Source organism: Phlebotomus papatasi, chromosome 2, assembly GCF_024763615.1.
Source record: "Phlebotomus papatasi isolate M1 chromosome 2, Ppap_2.1, whole genome shotgun sequence".
Taxonomy (NCBI): domain Eukaryota; kingdom Metazoa; phylum Arthropoda; class Insecta; order Diptera; family Psychodidae; genus Phlebotomus; species Phlebotomus papatasi.
In genome coordinates this window covers 70906168-70932045 of record NC_077223.1, presented here as the reverse complement: position 1 = coordinate 70932045, position 25878 = coordinate 70906168, and the positions used below count along the sequence as shown (strand labels likewise).

General features: G+C 32.1%; 1 protein-coding gene across 1 annotated transcript; it reads left to right on the top strand.

Moving 5' to 3' along the window:
• The first annotated feature begins 1443 nt into the window (after positions 1–1443).
• LOC129804228 (tetratricopeptide repeat protein 39B-like) lies at positions 1444–25668 on the top strand. The gene is made up of 4 exons (XM_055851356.1): positions 1444–2318; positions 19076–20395; positions 25104–25244; positions 25312–25668. The coding sequence occupies exons 1-4, from the start codon at positions 2080–2082 to the stop codon at positions 25409–25411; spliced, it is 1800 nt and encodes a 599-aa protein (XP_055707331.1). The 5' UTR covers positions 1444–2079; the 3' UTR covers positions 25412–25668.
• The last annotated feature ends 210 nt before the right edge of the window (positions 25669–25878 follow it).

Sequence of the window (25878 nt, the reverse complement as noted above, 5' to 3'; positions counted from 1 at the left end):
TTGACATTATCGTAGTTTTACGATCAAAAACGTATAAAATTGATATTTTCTCAATTCTAATTTAAGAAAGATGTTTCACTGTCAAAAAATTATCATAAATAGGATCCAATCAAAGTATTTTGTGGAAAAAAAATTAAATAAAAAAATATATGTAGAAGAAAATGTGATTATTGACAAGTGACCTTATGGTTTTGATACACTGGAAAACCATAAAAATCAACATTTCTTCAATGGAAATATGGGACAGCCGTTGCAGTGTCAAAAATTACAATAATCTAATTAATACAATTCAAAGTATTTTGCCGAAAAAATTTAAATAAAACGAATACAGAAAAAAATTTTGAGTTCTGCAAAGTGACCTTATCCCTCTAACGGGTAAGACCGCCTCCAGGCGGTCTTCACAAAAATCACATTTACAGCGACAATAAAGGTTTTATTTGTTTAAAAGTGCTATAGTGTCCTCGGTAATAGACTTATAAACAACTCTTGAAAGTTTGAACTCATTTTGACTCTTCGTTTTGTTGCTATTCCCAGTTTTGTGTGACAGGTCAGAGAAAAAGCAACAAAAAATATTAGTGCAAAAAAACTCATTTCCAACTTCCATAAAAATACCGATTTAAAGTTATCTGACTAACGGCGTTATCACACTTGCACATTAAAATTTTAATGTGATTCACATTAATTGTCGCTTGTGAGCGTCCAAATATGTTATTGGTGTCTTTGAGTCACTTAATATTTGGGGTTTTTCTATTTATTGATAAAGAAGTGGACTTGGCCTGCAAAAATAAGTTTAAATTTACCTAAAGCATAAATATTTTTCACATTAAAAAAATTAAAGAGAAAATCGCATTATTTTTCCCATTAATGCTATAAATCAATTTATATCAAATTTTGCAGGTCAAGGCTACCTTTTTATCAACAAATAGATCAAATTTTGAATATAAAATGATTCAAACACACAAATTACACATTTGGACTCTCACCAGCGACAATTAATGTGAATCATATTAAAATTTTAATGTGCAAGTTTGATAACACAGTAAAATAAATTTATTTTTTACTGAAAGATGTGTCATTCTACTTTGTATATTTTATTTAAAAAATTTGAAAAAACTAAAAATCTGAATTTTAGAAGCAAAAAGAGTTTCAAAAAAATTTTATATTTTCTCACCTAGCGCCTAAACTAAAAGAGATAATGAAGAATGGATATGGTTTTTTCGACTTTATTGGATCATAATTATCCTAGAAAACATTGTTTTAGAACTTTTTTTTCGCATATTAAAGAAAACACCATTAGAGGGTTATGGTAATGGTACGCACTTTATTAAGGAAAAAAGTCTGGTGCGCCTAGTTGAGCCGCAGTCGATTGCTTCAGCTGACGCGCCGGCGCGCAGCCAGCCGCCGGCAATTATAATTATTAGCCGCCGCCGCCGAAATTATCTCGGCGCATATCTCTATTTTCGCCACACTGGAAATGCGCGCGTGGGAAGTAGGTCAAAATTTGTGACAACTGGAAGTTGAACTGGAAAATTAGTGGAAAATAGACTGAAAATCAGCTAGGGAAGATTTTACGCAGGAAAAACAGGGAATTTTCCCTGAATTTCGTGGCTAAGGCCTGAGAAAAGTCCCTAAAGTCATGATAGTCACGATGGAGTGGTTGTTTTGGTGCAAAATTGTGTAGATATAGTGGGTGCGTGTGAGAGAAGACGAAAGACAGTCCGAAGTGAACCCGGAGGTGGTCAGAAAAATTCTCTGCGCAGTCTTCACTACGACATCCCGTCTCCAGTCTATCGATTGCCTCAGTTGGAACGTGACTGTCTTGGCAAGTGGGGAGGTTTTGTTTGTTTTTAAGCACGACACTAGATCACTTGAAAAGAAATTGAAACAGAAATTAATACCCCCGTAATCAAGCGATAAATTTGACCGATAAGACAAATCACACAAGTGATGGACATGGTGTGCAGAGATTATTGATGTCAGTTTGCAAAAGTCTCCCATCCAATTGCAAATTAACCACGCAAATCGATTGTTTTTGTGCGAGAAAGTGCTGAGGAAAAAAAAAGAGAGAAAAGAGAAAATATGTCAGCTTTACATTTGGGCCCAAGTCTCGAGGGTAGCTATGTGCCCGTGGACACTTGCTCTGTGGCCAGGGAGATACCTGAAGATGATGAGGATGACTTCCAGGATGCCTGTGAGTCCATTCCACCCCAACCCACCACCACAGTGGACTTAGAAACATCCCTACAAGAGGTTAACCTTGCCCTCAACTACTTCTTCAACAATCGCTTCGAAGAGGCCAGGAACATCTTGAAGCTCCGGTGAGTTAAAAAGTATTAGTATACCCACTTGTGCATCTCATTACTAAGCATTTTTAATTCCACTTTGACCATATCTTTTATGGCTGATTTCACTGATGTTCTTTTGCTTCTTCATTGCTCTTTTTGTTTCGTCTCTTCTGGCGCGCGCAAAAAGAGATTCCTCCTCGTAGCTTTTTACATGAAAATTGAGAAGACACAGTGACTATTAAATCTTCTAGGAAATAACCACATTAATGTGTTCTCAAGTACTCCCTATGTCCAAAGAGCAATTTCCTTTAAAATATCACTTTTCACTGTTCAGCTCAATTTTATGAGTGAAAAATTTCAAAATAAATGGTCTGACCATTTTTCTACTTTTCCCTCACAGACAATTTTCAGCTAATGATATTATAATGATTAATCGTGAGCGATAGGTTTTTCCTCAAATAAACCTACACTGCACAACACACGTGTTTTTTTTACCAATGGAAAATTGTGCGATAATATTCAGGGTCTCTCTTGGTTTCAGACCAGTTTTTTTGGGGGATTTAACTTAATAACACGCCTAATAACTCTGTTAACTAAAATTTGCAGTTTTTTTCCTGCAAGTTTTAATATTTTGCAGAATGATATGAAGTTTTGTTTTTATCGATTATTTACTAACAAAACACAAAAAGATAAAAATAAACAAATTGATGAATGATTGATCGTAAAAAAAATATATTTAAGACGTTCTTATGAATGATGTTCTTTCTCCCGGATTTATTGTTCTTCAAATTAACGAAAAAAAAAACTGAATAATTTTTTAGTGAAATATAAGCTCCAAATTTAAAAGCCTAACCTGTGATATAGAAGCTGTACCTTGAAAGTTCATTTTGAGTAGATTTTATTACAAGTTTTATCAAAGAAATGTGTTGCAAAATAGAGAAGAAGTTTCTTATAAATAATACAACAATTGTAGAAGTGAAATATATTTCTGAAAACTTTATTAATTTAAGTTTACAAAATTAAGATTTCTTAACTCTACTTTTCAATATAATCTTTGCTGTATATCTATTATATGCTTCCACTATGCTTTTTAATGAATTAACATTGTTAAGAGCCACCATGTGAATATTTTGTTAGAGTTCTCCTAAAGCATACATTTATCATTACAATATTCTTTTACTTCTAATTTGAATAGGGCAAGGTGGTTAGATTACGAACGTGCCAACCGTTAAATATTGCATTTTTTCTAGATTCGTAAGGAAAACTTAAGGGCTTTAACACTTTAACCCTTTAAGGACGAGAAGCTTTCCGCTGAGCGAAATTCAATGAAATCGAGTTTCCCTCCATATTTTAGCCTAAATAAGACATTTACGGTTAAAAAGAAATTTTCCCATCCCTAGGAGTCCTGGTGGAAAACGATAGGTCATATATGACCCAATCGTCCTTAAAGGTAAAAAAGCACAAAATTTTCCAGACGACTAGTTTACTCGTTTGCTCTGTTATTTTTGAAGGATAAATAACTTGAATATATTTGTAATAATAAAAAAAATATTTAGAGTACGAGTAAAAAATAAAACGATCAAAAATTAATTTTAAAAAACTTCATTCAATTTTTGGTCTCAAAGAATCTTGAAGACTGGTACACAAAAACATTAATTTTTATGAAAAATGTATTATTGTTTACTTCATTTTTAATTTTTATGATATTCATCAAAACAAATTTCGCATACTGGTAAGGTAACACAGAGATAAATGTCGCATGCCTCACAAATACAATTGGTCTTATAATCCTTTTTTCTGATAGTAACATGTTCACCTCAGTTTTCTTCGAAACATGTTTGATGGTAATGGGTAGGTGCAATGTTGCTTGTCTCTGGGAATTTCAGACGTACAGTTGCACATTGCTGTTGATCCGGGAGTTCTTCCGGAGTTGATGCGTTCTCAATGAAGACTTCAAAGTTCACTTCATCCACGTCTTGTTCCAAATATATTATATCGCTTTCGTTCAGGACATGATTGTCGGCATCATCGCTATCTTCCGGGCATAATATGTGGATGATTTCAGGTTCATTGATCATGAATTTTTTTTTCTCCATTTTTGAAGTCATCTACAAGAGTAAAAAGTTATGAATTTACAACATATACGTAGAAGTATCTTATAAATTATCAAAATATTACCTTCTTCAGTCAGTATTGCACTGGAAAATCTAAGCTAATTGATATATCACACAATATTACACGAATAATTAATTATTTTGCGCACACATGATTTGCACAAAAACATGAAACAATCTAACCTCAAATTTTCGAAAATCCACTAGAAACCGATTCGGTGTTTTTTACCTTTAGGGACGATTGGGTCATATATGACCCATGAAAATTGTTAAGCTTTCATGAAAATACCAATAAACTATAATTTTTACTTTGTTGAGAAATATTATGTATAGTTATTATAGTTTCTAGTCCCAAGAGGTTTTTGCTTAAAAAAATTAGAAATATTAAAAATCTTAAAATTCAAGCACCAACGTGAAAATTTGAAAATTCATCATTTTCATTATTTTTGAGCTCAAATATTTAAATATAAAAATATCCTAGATTCCCACATCTTTCTACTTCGTGATTATGAACAAACATTAGAAAGAAATAACTTCAGGTAGTCAGGAAAAATTATTTTCTCTATGGGTCACGGGTGACCCAATCGTCCTTAAAGGGTTAAGGACGATTGGAACACCGGTGTCCCATAAAGAAAATAATTTTTCCTGACTACCTAAATTATTTTTTCCTTATTATTTTCTTTCTTATTTTTATTCTTAATATTTTCCTTATTATTTATTATTTCCTTATTAAAATGCATTTTTTAAAAAATTCTGACGTTTCTGCCTACAAGGATAGGGGAAATTTTCTTTAAAAAGACATTTTTAAAGAAATTTCTACTAATGTGTAGAGGCCATAATACGGGAAACTGAGACAAAAAGTCACATAAAGGATATTTTATCTTTTTACAAGCTACCCGAGTGCCCCAGAAATTTATAATTATCGCAGATTTATAGAAAATTTACCGCTCTACCACTTTGTGAAAGTCATTTTCCCCTATTTTGTAAGTAAATACATTTATCGAGCTGTTTTCTAAAAGGTAATTTTGTGACCATTCTCAAAAATCCTGGGGCAAATAGTACCATACATTGAGTATTATCACAATTTGATTTGCTTTATAACGGGCCTCCGTAAAATTAAAAAATACCTATAGATAGCATATTTTCATGGGAAATTTGTTCATCTACAACTTTGTAAAAGAACGTTTTGTCTATTTGAACAAGAAAAGCTCTTTTTAAGCTAATTTTATAAAAAAACACACACAAAAGACTGCAATCGTTTGACCAATGCAAACAACAAGCGGTGAGACATGGTAATAACGTTTCTTTTAGCCGTGAGGGATCAGAAATTGCTTCGGTTTTTCCTACTTTTTGCCCCATACGTTTTGTTACTTTTTACCCCAACTGGTCATTTTTAATAAAATGATTTTTTGAAGATAAGAATCTTTGTAAGATTCTAAAATAGATAGCGGCTTCATATTCAAAGAATCCAAATTATTTAGGAAATATTCACCAGTGTATCAATTTTGAAAATAAAATAGGTAAAAAATGATATCTCCTGTAAAGAAATTATTTCAAAAACAGGGCTAAAAATTTCAATATTTTTTTTATTTTCTAAATTCCTTGTTCGAATTCTAAGAAACTTACGACATTGAAGAAGGTCAACGGAGGCTATATGTGGAAAAAAATTTAAGTTGATATCTTTTTTATCTTTGATGATATTGAATATTGAAATTTTCTATTTGTGACTTTTTGCTCCAGTCTCCCCTATGTTTGCACGTAATTGCAAAGTAGAAGGTTGGAAGAATCTAGGATATTTTTTGCAAGTCTCCAGCTATTTGCTATATAGTAAATTTTTGAACTAAAAAATTATGAATTTTTAAATTCTGATAATGAAAAAAAAAATTAATTTTAATTATTTTTTTTATAGTTCCAATTTTCTTTAAGCAAAACCGTTTTGGGAAAAAAAAAACTACAATACTCAAACATAATATTTTTCTTTTTTGAAAGTGATTGAACAGAAATCTGTTCGCTTGGTACGTAATCCCAAGAATTGTGTTTATGCACAGAGAGCGACAATCAGAACAAGTGATTCCCAACCACAATTTTTTTCATTAGAGTGAAAATTATCATTCATTAGTATTGTCAGAAAAATTATTTAAATTTTTAGGCTATTTTTGTCCCTATCCCTCATAGAGTTAAAAAATACACCGAATCAGACTCTGTTGGATTTTCTAAGACCAGATGTAAGATTTTTTACTGAATTTGTTTATCAGTTTCATTTTTATTGCTGATTTTCAATCCACAAAAACTGTCTCGTCGTTAAAAGGTTAAGGACGGATTGAGTTTTACTGACCGAAAATCAGTAATAAAAAAGGGTCGCAAAGCATCCCAGGCTTTGCTAAGTGCTCAAATTCGTGACTTTTCAGGCCTAAGGTTTTGCCATGTGGCTTTCCCATCAGTCAAGAATTTAAAAAAAAAAAATTGGGACTTGAGATTGGATTCTTAAGGACTGATCAATTATATTCTGAAAAACCAATAAATTTAATGGCTATTTAGGATTTTAGAACCTTCGGGATCTGGGCTAAATCTAGTCTGAAGACGGCTTTAGATGCTATACCTCAAAAGTACTTTTACATGATTTATCGTTTACCGATTCTCAACCTAATTGAACCGATTACTAAATTACTCAAAAGATCCCACAAAATGCACAAAATAGTTTTAAGAGTAAAATAAAATTTACTTTCGGATAAAAATTACTTATTGGTTCATAACCGGTGTATTATCGGGTTTTAACCGATTTGAACTGATTTATAAATTACTCAAAACATTTTCCAAAATAGCATAGGATTATTATAATTGAATTTTAGATAAAAATTAGTTATCGGTTATGAAGAGCCTAAGTGGATCAGTTAGTAGAGTAGTGTCTCTATGACTGTGAGGTCTCTGGTTCGAAACTCGGCAGCTGCAGATTTTTCAGCAGCCGTATCGAATTAGTCCAGTGAATGCATGAAAAAGTAATGCCCAATGCATTTGACAATGAACCGTCGATACAAATACACGTTCACTGCAACTGATCTAGCCAAAGCTGGTCTGCTGCAATATAGAAACGGCACTGTGTGTGTACCTCAGGCAAAAAGAAGCCGAGATATGGAGGTAGAGGACCGCCATGGGGGGGGGGGGTTTAAGATAGAATGGAGTAATGGGAAGTGCATAATGGGCCCAAATAAGTGGCCTGGATGCAGCGGAACCGATAAAGGTTTAAGCTGACCCATATACAAATCTTAATCTTATCAGTTATGAACCGGTTTATTATTCTCGCTTCATAACCGATTAGAATCGGTTCAGGTTTGTCAGGAATCCCAAGACCTTTCCAATGTGCCCAAACATGATACCATTCGATTGAGAAATATACTCTCTAAAGCCTTCTAAATATTTGACCTTGAAAAACTAGTTATTAGGAATGATTCAAAGGTATTTTTGTATCCATATGAAATGTCCACCTGGATAATCTCTAAAACAGCTAACAATAAAAAAATCGCAAGTCACAGTTTTGAGTAATCCTAAAAAACATGGTTATGAAGGGGTAGGGCACAATGGATGGTATGTTAATGGCTCCAGAGCAACTTATGAAGGGATCCCCCGATAGCTCCAAGTCTCTATCTAAGCTTTTGGGCTCTAGGCTTGGTAAAGGTCAGCGGACAGACACAAAGTCAGACAAACAGCATGATGTCAAAAAACATGAAAGTTCAAATTTCCAAAATTGTACAAAAATACGACCCCTTAGAGGCAAGGAGTCAAAAAAAATATATACAATTCAAAATCGAGGGATTTAATCGATTTAATATACTACTCTGTGGAATTCGAGCAGTAAAAATAAGTTTATATAATCAAGAAAAATTATTTTTTCTATGGGTTACTGGTGATACAATTGCCCATAAAGGATTAAAATAATTCTAAAGACAACTTCACTTAGAAATATGTTAAAAATGGCATATAAATGTAGCCTCATGGCTCAAAATAGCTTCCCTCACACCCTTTTCTAATAAAAACTTTTGTTTTGGAAAAAAAAGATAAAAATGCAAAATAGGAAAGTTGATCAAATTATTATAAAAATGAAAAAAAAAATATAATCATTATGCAGAAATCGTGCCTAATTTTAAGCTGGCAAGATAACCCATGAGTTTATATTTTTAATTAAAAAAATCGTTCAAAAATATAATTCAATTTGTTTCAATGCATAGGTATTTATTTATAAAAATCAGCGTAATTTATTCTTTTACGAACAACCCCATATCCAACAAAAAATAGGGATTGGGAATCTCCCCTAACAAATCAATTAATTTCTTAGAAAGAAAAACGTTTTATTCAATATCTAAAGCTTTTCTTTGTAACAAAAATGGAAAGCTTCTCCTATTTAATTACTTTTTAACGTATGAAGAAGTATACTTTTATAGACCTGAAGACAAGAATGTAACGGAAACGTTTGAATTGTGCCTATATAGGAAATCTAATTTCAACAAGTTTCTATTTTTTTGATCTCATAAAGTTTTTCGCTTTTTGTCTTCCGAGCACACCAAGAACAATTTTTTGAAATATTTTTACGGATTAGACGCTTTTTAACCGTATGACTGTCTGTAATGTTACCGAAGTAATACTATTCAAACAGTTAGAGATAGCGGCTTGTGATCTTCGGGAGACCCCCTCGAAAAGCCGACTTTCGCATCATACGACAGTCGAGTTAATACACGACCTTCTTATGATGTGCATATTTTCCGATTTTTTTCATTTTTAAATAAGTATACGAAGTTATCAATGCCCTTAAATTATACTTAGATGACGAGATGCCAAGGATGAAAGGTGAAAATACTCTAGAAAGCGCATATTTCTTAATATATTGGCAAGTTCAGGTTCGTTTTGGTGAGGTCAAAGCGATCTAGGAATCCTTGGTAAACCTGAACTACTTCCTAAGATGTTCAAACCAATAATTTTTTTCTCTCTTGATTTTTTCTTTATTATCTTTTTGTGACAAAAATTTTTCTGGTCAGTAAAATATTCCATTTTGATCAGTAAAATATTTTATTTTGGTCAGTAAAAACGTAAAATTGATTGGTTCACAACTTCTTAGTTTTCCCTTCATCATCATAATAATGTTCAAACGCTTATGCCTATTGGGTTCGCGGGCCTATAACATCCAAATTAGCAGCCCACGCTTGTCGATCCTCCGCCACTTCATGAAGATGTTCAGGTTCGATCCCAAGGCGTTCCAAGGCAAGATTCTGAATTTGATTCAGTCACCTTGTCCTAGATCTGCCTCGGGTCACAATCGCTTGCATAGCTTTTCTGCGGAATCTTTCCCTTTATTAACAGTATTTCACTGTCTTCATCCACGGAAAATGCAGTAATAATTAAGATGTGAAGTATTTGATAATTTATATTTACTGACCATGATAACCAATTTACTGACCAAACTACTGCAGCTATTTATGAATAAATCGTTTGAAAACTTTTGAGAACAAAATTTAGGAAAAAACTTTGAACTAGTTTGGGCTCGTGGTTACGATGATGCTTTTCAAATGCGATATTGGGCAGCTAAACAATTACACTTTTTGTTCCAAAAAAAAAGTCATGCGTGTGAAATTTTTTTTGTCGCGCAAAAAGTTGTTTTTTTTTTGGGTAAAATCATTGAAAATAAGAGATCTTTTAAGACAAAGTAAATAAATATGTTTAATGTTCTGCAAATGCCACATATATGAACATATTTAAAAATTTTACCAATAACTAAAGAATTCTCTTTATTTTTTTTTAATCTTGGCTAAATTTAACCCAAAGGTACGACTTTTGAGACAGAGGGAGTATATAATTCTAAATGAATAATTCGAAACCACTTTTGCGAGCTAAGATAGTAATGATTTCGAACATAACGCAAAGCTGAAACGCTTGCCACGCATTTTTAAACGGAAAAGAAGTTATAATATAGGGTAAAATGGGGTAATTCGGAATCATTCTATTTCAGAATTTTGAGATTTCTTCACTGCTTTAGATGGGCAAAGAAAAAATGCATATAGAAGTGCTCTTGAGTGTTAGAACCCAAAAAAACTCAGGTTGATTTTCGAGAAAATTTGCCAGTAAAGGATTAGGTAAAGGAAATATATGCAAAAAGGACCTCTAATCGTTGATCTTCAGTATATAGTTTGGGGTAAATCTTGACTGCCAAATTTTACAGACTGAATATACTTAAAGTCCTGACTCTATTTGAGCCCTAAAGCTTGATTTGTTTATCTAAAATAAATCACAAAATTCTGAATGAGAAATGATTCCGAATTGCCCCACTTTACCTTCTCTAAATGATTCAACTCCGCCGGAATTAGCTGAGATTATATCAGTGTTTATTCAGTGACCTTGACTCAAAAAAAACATCAAAAATGCTCAAAATTGGCGAGAAATTCTAGTTTTGGCATATGATTGATCTTCGGGTTTTTAGAAACCGAACTTAAGCATTTACTTTTTGCCCGCCTGATTGGGAATAGATTGATGAAATGAAAGCTTATCATAATTCTTGAAAATCTAATGAATATTTGTTGTTAGGGGAGACTGGGGCAGAATAAAGCAGCGAATGAAATTTTTTATTGCGTATCTTTTGTAAAAAATGTAAAAAATGAATAAAAAGGGAGATAATTTACTTCGAATTAATTGTGATTTCTTCATATTCATTCTAAGACACACTACTGTAACATCCCAGTGTTTAATTCTATCCGAGGCTAATTCTTCCCGGTGTCCCCTAAGTCTTATTTTTCTTTATATTGTTTATGGTTAATTGAACTATTTTCTGTAAAGTAATTGTGTGATAGTTTTATTTATTTATTTTTTTACATAAGAAGAAGTAGGTTAAAATTCTCTTTTTGTCACGATGTTGTGCTTAATCGTCTGGTGAATTTCGTGTTTGAAGACAAAGAAGAAAGTGATTATTTTGATATTATTTGAGTGAAAAGAATGAGTAGAAATGTATGAAAAAAATATCACGTATATATAATTTTATAAATTTTCGAGAATTTTATTGTAACATCTCCAAAAGCCCATGACTTAAAATTTTCCGTAAAAGCTTTTTCCTCATGTTCGAAGTATAATTTCAAATCATTCTTTGATTTTTACAAATAAAAATCAATTAGTATAATTTATTAAAAGTCAAAAGTTTGTCATTGGGATTCACACGAGATATTTCATGAATAATAGCTTGAATAATTTGCATCAATGCATGGGGAAGTGCAATTTTGCTCTGTGAGTGAGAGAAAAAAAATAAAATCGTTATAACAATGCAACAATACATATTTGATGGAGGATCCTGCATGAGCTTGAAATTATGCAAGACTATTTCTCCCGCGACGAAATCATCATTTTTAATGGGATGAAAATACTAAGATTTCATGGTAAGTTTTGCCAAGACATTAGTTCAAGAGTGGGGTAACAAAAAAAAATACAGAGGGACAGAAATGTAATGTCACGAGGTGTAATGGTCAAGTAATTTATATAATTGAAGGGTCTGTGTCTGTTGTCATGGAAAAAGAGACAAATATTTTAATAAAAATATATACACACTTTCTATGAATTTCACTAAAAAGACACGTGAAGGTTTTTTTTTTGGATATTAATACGCCAAAAAATTGTCTGAGAATTTTTACACAATTCCCAAAGAAGAATAGCCGGAGGTTTTGTTTGACCGATTGATATTCTAAGTAGGGGGACTTTTCAAGTGATGTCTTTGGCTTCTATGAATCTCTAAAAAAAAAAGCACTCAATAATACCTCTTCAGACACGCGGATAGCTAGAGGAGACCTAAACAATTAAAAGGTGATTGTCATTAGAGTTGTTAAGAGTTATGGAGAGATAAAATTGCAGAAAAAAGTTACGAGCAATACAATAAGTCTGAAGAATATCGCACGTATATACTTTTCTTTCTATTCAATGAAACGTGAAAAAATATCTAATTCTTTTTAAAAGCACAAATTACGCATGAAGTATTCAGTAATTTGCCAAAACAGTACAAGAAATTAATACCTAGATAACTATTTTTTTGGTGTTAACTCAAGATTTGTGCGATCTTCATAAGTTTACCGGATCTATCAATATCAACTTTACGTAATATTCCCTTTTTTATGTATTAATTAAATAAGAAAAAAAACAGATTGTTTTAAGTGTTATCTAAGCTTTGAACAAATAAAAACAGTACATAAGTACTACTGATAAGATTTCTATCACAAATTGCTGTTTAATCCAGGGGAAACAGAAAAATTTCTGTGATGATAATGTAATATTTTTATTTAATATTGATTTATATTATTCAAACAATTTCTTATCAGTAATTGAACTTCTGGAATTTTTTTTCAACTCATGGCACTTCAATAAAATGATAGAAGTTGATAAAATTATGTTGATTTTATTATGGCTTGCAGAAAAATTATCATTACATAATTACTTTTGTTTTGTAAACATATTTCTGATAATGCTGCTACATGACTTAAATGAAAACTCACTCACACTGACTAAACATTTGAAGCACGTATTTACAAAACAAAGCTAATAATAGTGAGCTAATATTTGCAAAACAATATTAAATAAAAACGTCTTCATGATCATTTGATTTGAGGAAATGTCACTCGATATAAAATAGTTTAAAAAATATTATGGAATAATAGAATTTACTAAAACTGAAGAAATTAAATTAATATAGTATAATTAGTTAAGTGTAATTTCTTTCGGAGTACCATTAACTTTCGAAAAGTTTGTCTCAATCAATTTTACCCTGCGGGATTTAATTTGGAATTTTAAAATTCACTTTTTGTGAAATTCTTTCTTTTAATTTTTCTTAAGATTTCTTTAAGAATTCTTCTATTTTGGAGCAATAATTTATTATTGTAAATACTTTACATTGAACACCTTTAGTAAATAAAAAAATCTTATTTTCCTTACAAATTGATTTTTTTGAACTATTTTATAATTTTTTTAAAAGCGACAATGGTTACAATGCAACGTTTTTTACAAAACGATTCAATTGATTTCATGGTTTTCAAGATATGAAGTTCATGTCTATAGATCTTCATTTATAAGCTCAAAATCTGATGGATACTTAAATTCATTTTCTCTAAACTAATCGAATTTGATTTAAAATTTCCTTAAAAAAAATTAAAAACCATTTAACCATTTTTTGGTGTCAAAATGTAAAATTTTTCATTCTGAGTTAAATGGCGTTGTGACCTTACTTTTACTACTTAATAAAAAATTCAATATTTAGAGATTTAAACGATTTGAAAAGTCCTCAAATATTTAAAAAAAAAGAAAAATTCCTTTGGATTTGTCTTTTGAATCAAGAAACTTCAAAATGAGTTAAGGGAAAGCTTTCAGTCTTCATACTTATTCTGGCTTCGAACCCTTTATATTTTCCGATATTCCTTTAATAAATCTGACCTAATTTTTCAGGAAGGTGTAACTTAAAACTAGCCATTAAAATGCCATAGATAGACCACATTCATTAAAGCAATATTGAAAAAAATATGAAGTATTCGAAGCCAGAGTGTGTGCAAAGCCTCAAAGCCTTCCTTGAGATAAATCCTTTGTGTAGCTTTTGAATTTGAATTTTATTGCATTTTAGTTCTCAAAGAAACCTCATTAAAAAACAAATTCTTAAAATTAGGTTTCAAAATTGTAATATTTTTTTCGTTTCCTTATTCTGCACTCAAAATTCTTAAAATTTTGGACGATAAGTATGTTTAAGAATATTACGACACACCTTTTAGATTAGGAAGATTTCATAAAATCGAAATTCACATTCCTTTCTTTCATAAAATTTTGGTATATATCTATCCTACTCTTTTGCACTCTTCTTCTTCTTTTGAACATCACACTAAATTAAATTTAGTTTGGTTTAATTTGGAGTCGAAAGTGTAGGATGGATTTATGTAACTCTTTTGAGAAAAAAAGAGATGTGAATTTTGATTTCATGAAATTCCCGGTCTCTACACACAGATAATGCAGATAATTTATGTCTATATTGAAGTAAATTGCCTATGCTCGCGCAGGAAGATCTGTCAAATATGGACATGAATTTCTCTAGTATAGGCCATTACTTATTAGTTTTCAAAGGTTTTACTTTGAAATAAAAACTTTCAGTTTTTACTTTTTAAGAGAATTCCATAAAAATACGGACGGACGGAAACGGTTTTTAGCCATCCATATATACGTGATCAGGAAGTGGACAAACACATTCTAGAAAAGTTTGGGGCTGATCGGAGGACATGAGATTTTGTTAGGATTATAGTAGGTGAGATTGTTAAGAATCTCACTTAATACACTATTAGTTGATGTTTTAAATATTAAATTAAGGGCTCAGTTCTCTCAATAAAGATTTCGTATTCTGCGGTCTTGAGTAAAAAAAAATTGAATAAAACAAATAAAGATTTCAACGTAAAAACTGTCATTGGGACTTTATAGCACATAAAAGTCAAGTAATAGTGAAATTGAGATGGAGCAAAAAAATAATAAGATTTTTTGACTGTTTTTTTTTTATTTAAAAAATAATGTTTATGGATAAAAACCGGAAAGAATTTAAAAACAAATAATCACCGATGGAATGTTTTACATGATCACGCGTTTACTTACGAATATATTTAAGAAACATTTGTCCAAGCAGCAGACTTCATTTTAAGGAAGTTTCCCCTAAAGAGGGCCCTATTTATAAGGTCCAAAGAAATCTATTATTTTTATTGTTTAGGTAAACTACCTAAGAAAATCACTAAAAAATTTTCAGAAGCCAATTTGAAGTATTTCCGAAGATACAGAGACGAAAGCAAATGTGCACCGAGCAACAAACGAAAGCAAGATCTATCATTCATTTTTATGAAAAAAAAAATTACTTTGAAACTCTTAAATAGCGAAAAACATGTCATGTTTATCAAACTGTTACAAGCCTTTTTTTGTATTAATTTTTAGTTTTGATGCGACGATGACACAAGGTCACTTACGAATGCGATTTTGATACAAAACCATCAGCACATAACAACTAAACAGAAAGCATCGTTTTACAATCAAATTTCGGCGGAAAAGTCCTTTTTTCCACTGAAAAGCAACACTGTTAGAGGCAAAAAGCTATTTTGGCCTCTATCCACAAAAGACGTTTGATTCTTGGAATAGCTTAAGAGGCATATATGTTGGATATATTGACAAATTTGATAATTATCTGATAGGATCTAGTAATTTTTCTTAGTTTCAAGACTTTAATTTTTCCTTTATTTTTGTTCGTTAAGCATTTTCCTCACGATATTTGAACAAAAATTAATGTAAAAGTTTACAAAATGGAATTTAATTTATTAATTATTGTTAATAAAATTACTAAAAGGTATTAATCTTAAATTGATCAAAAATAAAAATTCTAGTGTTAAATTTATTGAGTGGAATTAGGGTAAGTGTGCCAAATTTCGGCATAGTTCCATATAAGAACCGAAGTCCTAAGTTTGTAATGCAATATTATTAATTCATATTGATATTTTTTGTTACTTCCTTTTCGGGAGGGTTGTGTGGAACCTTGAAAACTAGTTTATCATCTTTGTTTTTTTTTAATCACTTCCTAAAATATTGAAAAATTAATAAAAATATGGGCATTGCTTTGGGTGGTATTCCGGCCACCTTGAGTGAAATTCCGGCCAGCTTTTGTGACGCAACGGATAGAAAATTTCAAAACGTCATACAGAACGCGTTTAATATTTAGTTTAATACATTTATATGACCCACAAGCCCTAAGATCTTCCATGTAATTTGTCCTGAAGACCTGAAGAGTAGCATCTCAAATTTACGCGCAGATTCCCGTAGCAATTTGTCCTTCCTGAACTCTTCCAAGGCCTTTTCCACATCATCTTTTTCATAGAAGCGATGGTTTTTTTTTTCTCTGGACATTGTAGAACTCAGAAATTGGAAAAAAAACACAAAATGAATAGGAAATTTAGGAAAGTAAACGATGTTGCCAGAATAGGCAACACTACCTCACTGGAGAGACGCTCACAAAGTATATACTTTTTTACGGGAAATACGGGATCCAGCTGGGAAATTTCACCCGAAATTTAAAGATTGATTCACTATTAACATAAACAGAAACAATCTTTAAAGAAAACTAATCAATTTTCACGAAAAACACCGAAGGAAAACCTTCTGCACTCCACCACAAATCACAAGACTGCTAGAAACACAAACGATCTGTCACATTTTTTGTAATACTCTTTCCGCACACTGAATTTTTACAACGCAATTTAAATTCAAATTATACCTAAAATTTAACGGTCTTTGTGTTAATACATCCTAAAACATCAAAGATCAAAGATGTAGCACAAAGAACATATACAACAACAAAATTGCTAAATTCACAGTCACAGTCAAGTCCCAGAGAATTCTCCACATATTCAAAATTTCCAATAGTTTAACTCACTCCAACTTTAAAGTACAAAAGAAAGTCACTCTAACAAACATTAGACGACACTATCCATTGAAAAATGTAAAGCCTAAATCAACTAAGTTTGGCATTCGTGGTCTAACGTAGGGTAAGTGTGCCAAATTTCGGCATAGTTGCATGCAAGCGTCAAAGTCTCAAGTTTGAAATGTAATATTTTAAATACAAATTGATTTTTTTTTATTCTTTCTTCTGAAAGACTGTTGCTTGGAACCTTGTAAAGAGTTTACCGTCCTTATTTACTCTAAAATCACTTTTAATACATTTTAAAATGAATAAAAATGTAGACATAGCTTTGGTGCCCTATTTCGGCCACCTTCATTCTCATAGTTCCTTGCCCTTCGGGAATTCTTCCAATGTCTTTTTCACGTCATTTCGTTTGTCGAAGCTACATTTTTTGTTATTCTTTTGCATTGTATAATCTCTAGAGTACGTAAAATCTAAAAATTCATGGAAATTCGAGGAACAAAAAAGGTGGCCGAAATTGCAAGCTGGCCGGAATTTGCCACACTTACCCTACTCCTCAATTGAATCATATAATGAGTTCGTAGCATCCAATCCACATTTAAATCAAAAAACTTTTACTAAACAACTAAAGCTCTTTTCTGTAAACCACTCGCTCATTTGAAAAGTTTTTAATTTTATATTCACGACTCATTTTGCACCGCCTGTTTTCTCCTTTGTAACATCTGATTGTATCTTATTCTCTACTTATTTTATGCATGTTAAAAAAAAAACAATAACTATACATTTTTTGATATAGTCCCAAATTGTTGTATTCCGACAAGGGAATGAACTGCATAATAAATAAATAAATAAATAAATAAAATGAATAAATATTTAAAACCTAAATTAATTCATTGACTATTCGAAGATTACATACATAATTTTAATAAATTTATTTGCATGGCCGAAATTACACTTAAGGTGGCCGAAATTAGAAGCTGGTCGAAATTTGGCACACTTCCCCTATTTGATCTTTTTTTTCTTACGTAGGGTAAATGTACCAAATTTCGGCATAGTTGCATGCAAGCGCCAAAGTCTAAAGTTTGAAATGTAATATCTTTAATAGAAATTTATTTTTTTCATTCCTCCTACTTAAGAAGTGTTGCTTAGAACCTTGTAGACAGTTTATCGTCTGTATTTACTTTAAAATCATTCTTAATACATTTTAAAATGAATAAAAATATAGACATAGCTTTCGTGCCCAATTTCGGCCACCTTCATTCTCATAGTTCCTTGCCCTTCGGAAATTCTTCCAATGTGTTTTTCACGTCATCTCGTTTGTCGAAGTTACATTTTTTGTTATTCTTTTGCATTGTATAATCTCTAAAGTATGTAGAAACTAAAAATTCATGGAAATTCGAGGAACAAAATAGGTGGCCGGAATTTGGCACACTTACCCTAATCCTTTTCCTTTTCCTATATTATTGTAAATCCTTATTGTCTTTTTTTTTGTTGTTTTTTTTGCTTTTCTAGTTTTTTTCTTTTTCTCTTTATCACAATTGTGAGAGGGATGGACCCTATTTTTGTGATTGAATAAATATTACTATTACAGTAAATGACCCAAAATAATGTTTAAAAATCCGTCATATTATTTATCTACAAGATTGTAGATTTGAGACTTTCCGATTGGTATTGGATAACTAAGCTTATGAAAGCCCTTTTTTAGTGGGCCTCATTTTCTATAATTCCTTATTCTCCTTTCCTGGTTGGATTATATGGCTCGGTTTAAAGAAGAATAAATAAATGATTAGAAGCTAGAAGATAAAAGAAAAATTAGGCGTTAAAGGGTTAAAAACTTCAATACAATAGATGTTATAAGATTGTAAGGATTGTAGAGTAGATATCTTAAAATATTCATATACAGTAGACTCTCAATCAATCGGCTCTTTTTCAATCGGGCGACAAATTTTGTTAACAATTTTCACGTTTAATTATGAAGCTAATTTGCTCAAATTCGCTGTAGTTCTTCCTATTTTATCGTGATCCTTTATAATTGAGGGCTTTTTGTGGAATTTACAAAGGCTTTGACGCTTAATTCTATCGCTAAACCGGATGACATTTTGCCCCAAATGCCCAATTGAGAGAGAGTCTACTGTACATAAAATATTTATTTCACTTTGATCATGCATTTCTACAAAGTACTAAAACAATAATTCAATGCATAAAGGCATTTGTCCTGAAATTTTCTTTATTGTTTTTAGTGCCACTTCAAGCATGTACCATTCTGTGGGTACTTCTGTGTTTGCTGTCCTCGAAGCCGTCCTCACGTTTGAACCACAGCACATCCTGGAAGCTGCATCGTCACTGAAAGTGTGCCTATCCGTGTGCAATCGCCATAGACGGAAAATCACAATTTCCGAGACAATTGGGAAGACCTTCAAGCGTCCCAACTATGAATCCTACACGGCATTGGAAGCACATGCTGAGCTGTGTGCAGCTGAGGCACTTCTCATGCGTGCCATGATCACGTTCATCGAAGACGAGACATTGACGAGTCTCATTAAGGGTGGGATGAAGATTAGGGCTTGTTTTGGCAGCTACAAGGAATGCAGTGTACTTCTGAATCGTGTAAAGTGGCCTTCGAAGGAAACTCGAATGCACTTCGAGAGTGGAGTGAGAATTGGTGTAGGTGGCTTCAATTTGATGGTGTCTCTGTTGCCGGCTAGAGTCATCAGGCTGCTGGAATTTATAGGGTTTAGTGGGAATAAGGAAGTGGGAATGAGAGAACTTATGGCAGGATATCAACTTCAAGGACTGAGGCAAGTGCTTTGTGTGATGACACTGCTAGGGTATCATCTGATTGTGTGCTATGTTCTGAGTCATCGAGAGGGCGATTTGGCGTTTTGTGATGAAATCCTTGAGCAGCAGCTGGAGATCTATCCAAATGGTGTGTGGTTTCTGTTTTTCAAGGGACGCCTGGAATTTATGCGTGGTAATCTCGAGGAAGCTACACATTGGTACAAGAAATCCTGGCGTTCCCAGACAGTTTGGCCACAATTCCATCATGTTTGCTTCTGGGAATTACTCTGGATCAACTGCCTGCGTTTACAATGGCGCGAAGCTTTGCTGTATGCTGCTAATCTTCTCGATCACAGTCGATGGTCACGTACGATCTATACATACCAAAAGGCAGCGATTCTTATGCAAATTCCCGAAGAGGAACTTACACCTGATGAGAGACGTTCTATAGAATTCCTCATGCGAGATGCTCCACTGCATAAGCAGAGAATTGCCGGAAAGTCAATTCCACTGGAGAAATTTGTGGTGAAAAAATGTGAGAGATTTTTCTCTCAAGGACGCTTCCTGCTACTGGGAGCTATTGAACTTATGTACATTTGGAACATGTTTAAAATCCTCGGAAGGCACTTTCACTTAGCTGATGGGATACTCAAACTTATCGATAGAGTTACTGCTGATGATAAAATGCCTGTGACTCGATTTGATGCAGACAACAGAGCACTGGCTAATCTCCTCAAGGGTGCTTGTCTCAAGCAAATGAAGAGTCCACTGCAGGCACTCAAGTAAGTTTCTGTTATGGGCATTTTTTCTTTTTTAGCTTTACAAAATCAAGGATAATGTATTACAACTGATTTAAATCTATTTTCCGACTGTTAGTCGGCAGTTTCTTCATAGTGTATTCATATAATAAAAGCCTTTAAGAAGAAATTGTCTTACGGTTTCGACATGTTTTTTTTTGGATACCCTTGGACTATTCCTATTAACGGGTTTCAAGGACAAAGGATAAAGTGACTAGAAAGCGAATTTATCAACTGATTTTTACAAATTTGGGTTCATAGTGAAGGTCTTAGAATCACGGATCTTATTATGCTGCAACAATTATTTTTTTGTCTGATTTATAAATCGGTAGGGTGAAGTAACCACTTATCGCCATGTTTAGGAAAAAGAGGAATTAATTTTTTCATAACTTTTGAACTCTTATTACAAAATAACTCAAATTTGACACAACACTACTCAGATGTATTGGTTTTTGATTCGTGAAAACAATAGTCATAGAATTTAACGCTGGACTACTTAAAAAACTAATTTTTATAAACAATGCAAAAATAACCACTCGTCGCCACTTTTCACTGCTTTTCGCCAGTCTTGGAACCACTTCTCGCCACCCACTTGAAAATGTCCAAACTCGATTATTTTAGGCAATGTTATAAAAAGAATACATTCAGCATTTCTTCTTCCTCATGATCACCTTATTTTTACTCACTTTAAATGATTTTTCTTTACTTTTATTTGATAAATCAAATATCCTTCTATTGCAGAAAGTAAACAATGCAGATTTGACAATTCGTCGGTTTGTGTCAGCATTCGTTGTAAGCAACGCATCGCTGCGCGGCGTTTGCAATGAATACAGACACATAGCAGATGCACTTAGCACAGTTGCTGAAGCAAAACCGACGAATTCACAATCTGCGAAGTGAAGTTAGCGTCGCACAGTGAGGTAGAATACCCTAATATCTGGCAAAAAATCGAAAAAAAATTTCGAGTTTTTTTTTTTTAAATCTAATACCGCTAAATAATAGTTGACTAGTATCCCCACTGAACCTTATACCCAGATTTTTTTCTTTAATGTTATGGTACCTTGAAATAACACGTCAAAGTTGGCCTTGCATTGCGATTTAGTCGATTTTATATGGAAAAATGACATAAATTTGAACCAAAGAAATAGTAAAGAGGCCCGCGAGGTCCCGATCTTATAACCAATTTCTATTTATTGTAGAGGTCCTGCTCTGTCAAAAACCATCGAGAAACCTTGCTACTTTAGTGCGATTTTTTGACTTTGAAGTATATTGCTTGAGATCACATGTTATCGGTGTAAATATTACCCTTTTTAGGTGTATTATGGGTTAAAGTTACCCTTTTTCATGTTAATTTTACCCTTAAAAAGGTGTAAAATTAACATTAAAAAATATTGATATATTTTTACACCTTAAAAGTGTTAAAGTTATGAGGAAAAAAAGTTAATCGCACCCCCGTTTTTTCTCAGTGTAGGAGATTTACAACTAATAGAAAATCACAATGTTTGCAGCTTCCTCTTATACATAAAATACATAGGGGAGACCGGGGTACCTATAGCCAGGGGTAAAAGTAGACAGTGGATTTTTCTCGTTTTTTTTTAAATGTACATCGAGCAAAGTATTTTTTAATGAAAGTAGGAACACATCCCCATATTACCAGAAATATTTATAACTCTGATCCTGTTATCCTAGAATTTAGAAGCATTTTTATAAAATGGGTATAAAATTGTAGATTTGATGTTACAGTTTTTGGACCAGCATTTGGTTTTCTGAGTTTGTAGTCAAGATTTCATAGTTTTACCTCGTTTCTGGTTTCATAAACCTAATTAAAAAATATTTTTCACTTGGATAAGTATTATCCACTTTTTTATATAAGATGAAAAACACTAAAACAGCCCTCGGGGCAGTTGTAGTCACTCTTCCGTGGCGAGCTAAAACTATCAATGATTTTTCACTAATCCATGGATAATTGTTAGATGAAAAAGTACTATTGATATTCCAAGCAATATTGCCATTTGTATGAGGAACTTGAGAAATAGATTTTTTCAGAATGTTTGCATTCATTTTGCCTCAATTACAAAAATGTCATAAAAAAGTTGGCTAAAGCCCTTTTCTTTAGGTTTAAGTAACATATTTAGCATCAGTGGGCTTCAGTGTATCAAATGAAACAATATTTGATATCTCCAGTTTAAAATTTCATCTGGGAAACTAGTGACAATTAGTACCCCAAAAGTGGCTATTTCTACCCAGGCCGGGGCAAGTGTAACCAATGTGTCATACTTTTTTCATTATCCTCTCCAGAAAAAGGCAAGGATTTTAGAGCTTTGCACTACACTGTTTCATATAGCCAATATCCTAATGCTACTTATGAAACATAAAAATATTAGACAAACCTTATCATTTTTTCACAAGTCACTCGCGAAAAAAAAGCTTCATTTGCTGGCTAATTCTACCCCTGTCTCCCCTAATAAACAAAAAAATCTTCTTCAAATTGGGTTATAGTGATATTTTTTAAGTCGTTTGTAACATTTTAAGAATTCAGTTCTATAGCTATTATGAAAGTTAAAAAAAGTAATATATAAGACTGAATAATATTATTTTAATTAAATAAAATTGTTAAAAAGAGTGTTTTTCTTCTGTATTATGCCCAGCGCATAATAACTTTTATTTATAAACATGTTTTCAAAATTTTCTATGAGAGTGAGCGAGATGATTAGATGTAGATCTCACTCACTCTCATTAAAATATCAAAAATATGTTTACAAAACAATAGTTATTGTGCGCCAAGCATTACAAGTGTGAAGCTGTTATATAAAACTTGATTTATTATAAATAACGGTGTTTATGTGGTTGTTTTAATGCCAAAAGACAAAATTTTAGAGGAAAATTTAAGGTCCATTTTTTTTTTAATAAATAATATCCCTCTCTCATCATTTACCCGGTAATGTTCCAATTTTTTCTCTAAAATCCTTGATTTATCATTAATGCCTCGAAAAGGATAACGTGATTGGATTTATCACTTCAAACAGTATATTCTCCTTGAAAAAAAGCTAAGGTTAGAAAAGATCATGAAACTGCAAAAGCAAGATTTTTACAAAACAAAATTCAAAGGTCTTCATACTAAAAAATAAATATTTTTCTTCTAATACTAAGATAAAAATTTCAATAAATAAGTGTTAATTCCGTTCAATTTTAAGAAAATAAATCATTCTAGAGTGACTCTAGAGTAGTAGAGTCATTCAGAATGCAAAAATACCATAAAATATTTTTTGCCAGGTTTTTGGGTATACTGCCCCACTGTGCGTCGCCTATTGAAAAGATATGGCGACAGGTGGTAAAACCATTCCAAAATATTACCACTTTTCGCCATGCCTCATTTTTATATAAAAATTATATAAAATGAAATATTGATTAACTAAATACAAATTTTATGTATTCCACAAGTGTAATTAAATATTCAGTGGACAAATTATTGATCCAAAAATGTATTTTTTGCTTGATGAAAATTTGATGACACTTAGTATATTTGGTAGGGTAAATGTCTTAATTCAAAACCATTTCCAGACGCTTTAACTTTGACAGAAGATTCAACCCATTAAGTTCATATTTTTTCTCATAAATTCTCTGAAAACTTCTTAAATACAAGAAAAATTCGCGAGCGTAAAATGCTTCTATTGGAAACAAATTAATCCAAATGGAGACAAGGGAAAGTTTCTAAAACATGGTCGATCGATGAAAAATTCGATGGTGAAAATGTACACTTTTAATTTTTCTGAAAAATTAACAAATTAAAATTTGTGAATATGAATGGATTTTCGCTTTATTTAGAGCAAAATTAACTAAATAATGAAACTGTGGTATATAAAATATATAAATATAGTAATTTAGTACTGTATTTATCATGAAAACAGTGACGTTTCCATTTGGAGTAGCGAAAAATTTCCATTTGGAGTAGGTTTTGAATTAGCTTAATTTACCATAAGAAATATTGGATTCGATGCACTTGGTAAAAATATTATTCCAGAAAATGCTCAAAATCGTAAATCCAAAACGAATAATTATTATTTTTCGACTCTATACGTAGGAGCAGTAAAAATACAAAGAACTTTGCGGCTCATTTATTTCACAAATCGCGAAAAATAGCGATTTCAATATAAGTGGCGAAAAGTGGGGCATTGGCGAGAAGTGGTGATTCCACCCTAAATCCCTATTGGAATTCTTATTTAAAGAAAAATTAATATAGTCTAAAATAGAATAGAAATCTTAAATATAAGTTATTTATAAAACAACTTGTTTAAAAGATCCACAAAAGCAGTTTTCTGTCTTTTAAATCGTTATCATCATTTTAGGAAACCATTATAAAAACGTTTGTAAAATGCAAGTACAGTATTTTTGCTTTCTTCACGTGAAATTGTGGAATTAGAGTGAGATAATATTAATCTCAATCTCAGAGTAATAATTCACATTAAATCATTTTATTTATTTCATTAGATTATTTTTTTCTTAATGCGTTTCTTTATCCACAAAATTTAAATTGCCTAAGGAAACCCAGCTACAATCTTATCAGGATTCATTACTGTTTTTTTTTTGTTTTTTGGAAGCCGTACTTAATTAAATTAGAGAGAGTTTCTCTTTCTGCTAAATTTGGCTGGAAAAAAATCAATTAACTGGGTATTTTGTGTTTCCCCATTTCTAGGCATTTTGAGGCCGTTGTAGCAATGCATAAAGACATCAAGGAGGACACCTATTTGATCCCTTATGCAATTGTTGAGATTGGACTTATTTATGCTGAACAGGGTAAACGGGAAAATGCTATAATGGCACTGGAGGATGCAAAGTGAGTTTAGAAACACATTTCAGGCTATTTATCTACTTTTTAATGGATATTTTTTTTTGCAATATAGGAAAAATTTTACGGGATATTCACTGGAGTCAAGACTTCACTTCCGAATTCACTTGGCACTGACTGACTTGAGAAATCATCAATCTCAGAAAGATTCCTAAGAAGCTAGTCACCAAAAAAAAAGAAATAATTATGTTACAATGAAAGTCGATCCACTGAAAATTAGGACTATATTGAAGTAATTGTGTTGAAGGATTACTCTCTTTTTGCATTAGATGGAATGGATTATTTTGTATTGGTCAGTATTTTTCTACTAATTACTGAGTATAATATTGTGTCTTTTTTTTCTAGATATTAGGTCCAATTAGAGTTTATTGTTGAGCAATGTGAGAAAAAATAAAAAGAAAAAGGCGGGAAATAATACTCTTTCACTCTTTCGTGCTTATCTTTGGGGACCTATGGACAACAAATTTATCAGAACTCGGTGTCAAATTCCAGCTAATGATGGATTTCATGCATTTCAAGCGTGCAAATCCATAAACGTGATTAGATAGGAACATTACCGAAAAATGAAATTATCTTTGGTAATCGCCCTGGAAGGGGGGAAAGTAACGGTTCTTGGTATTTA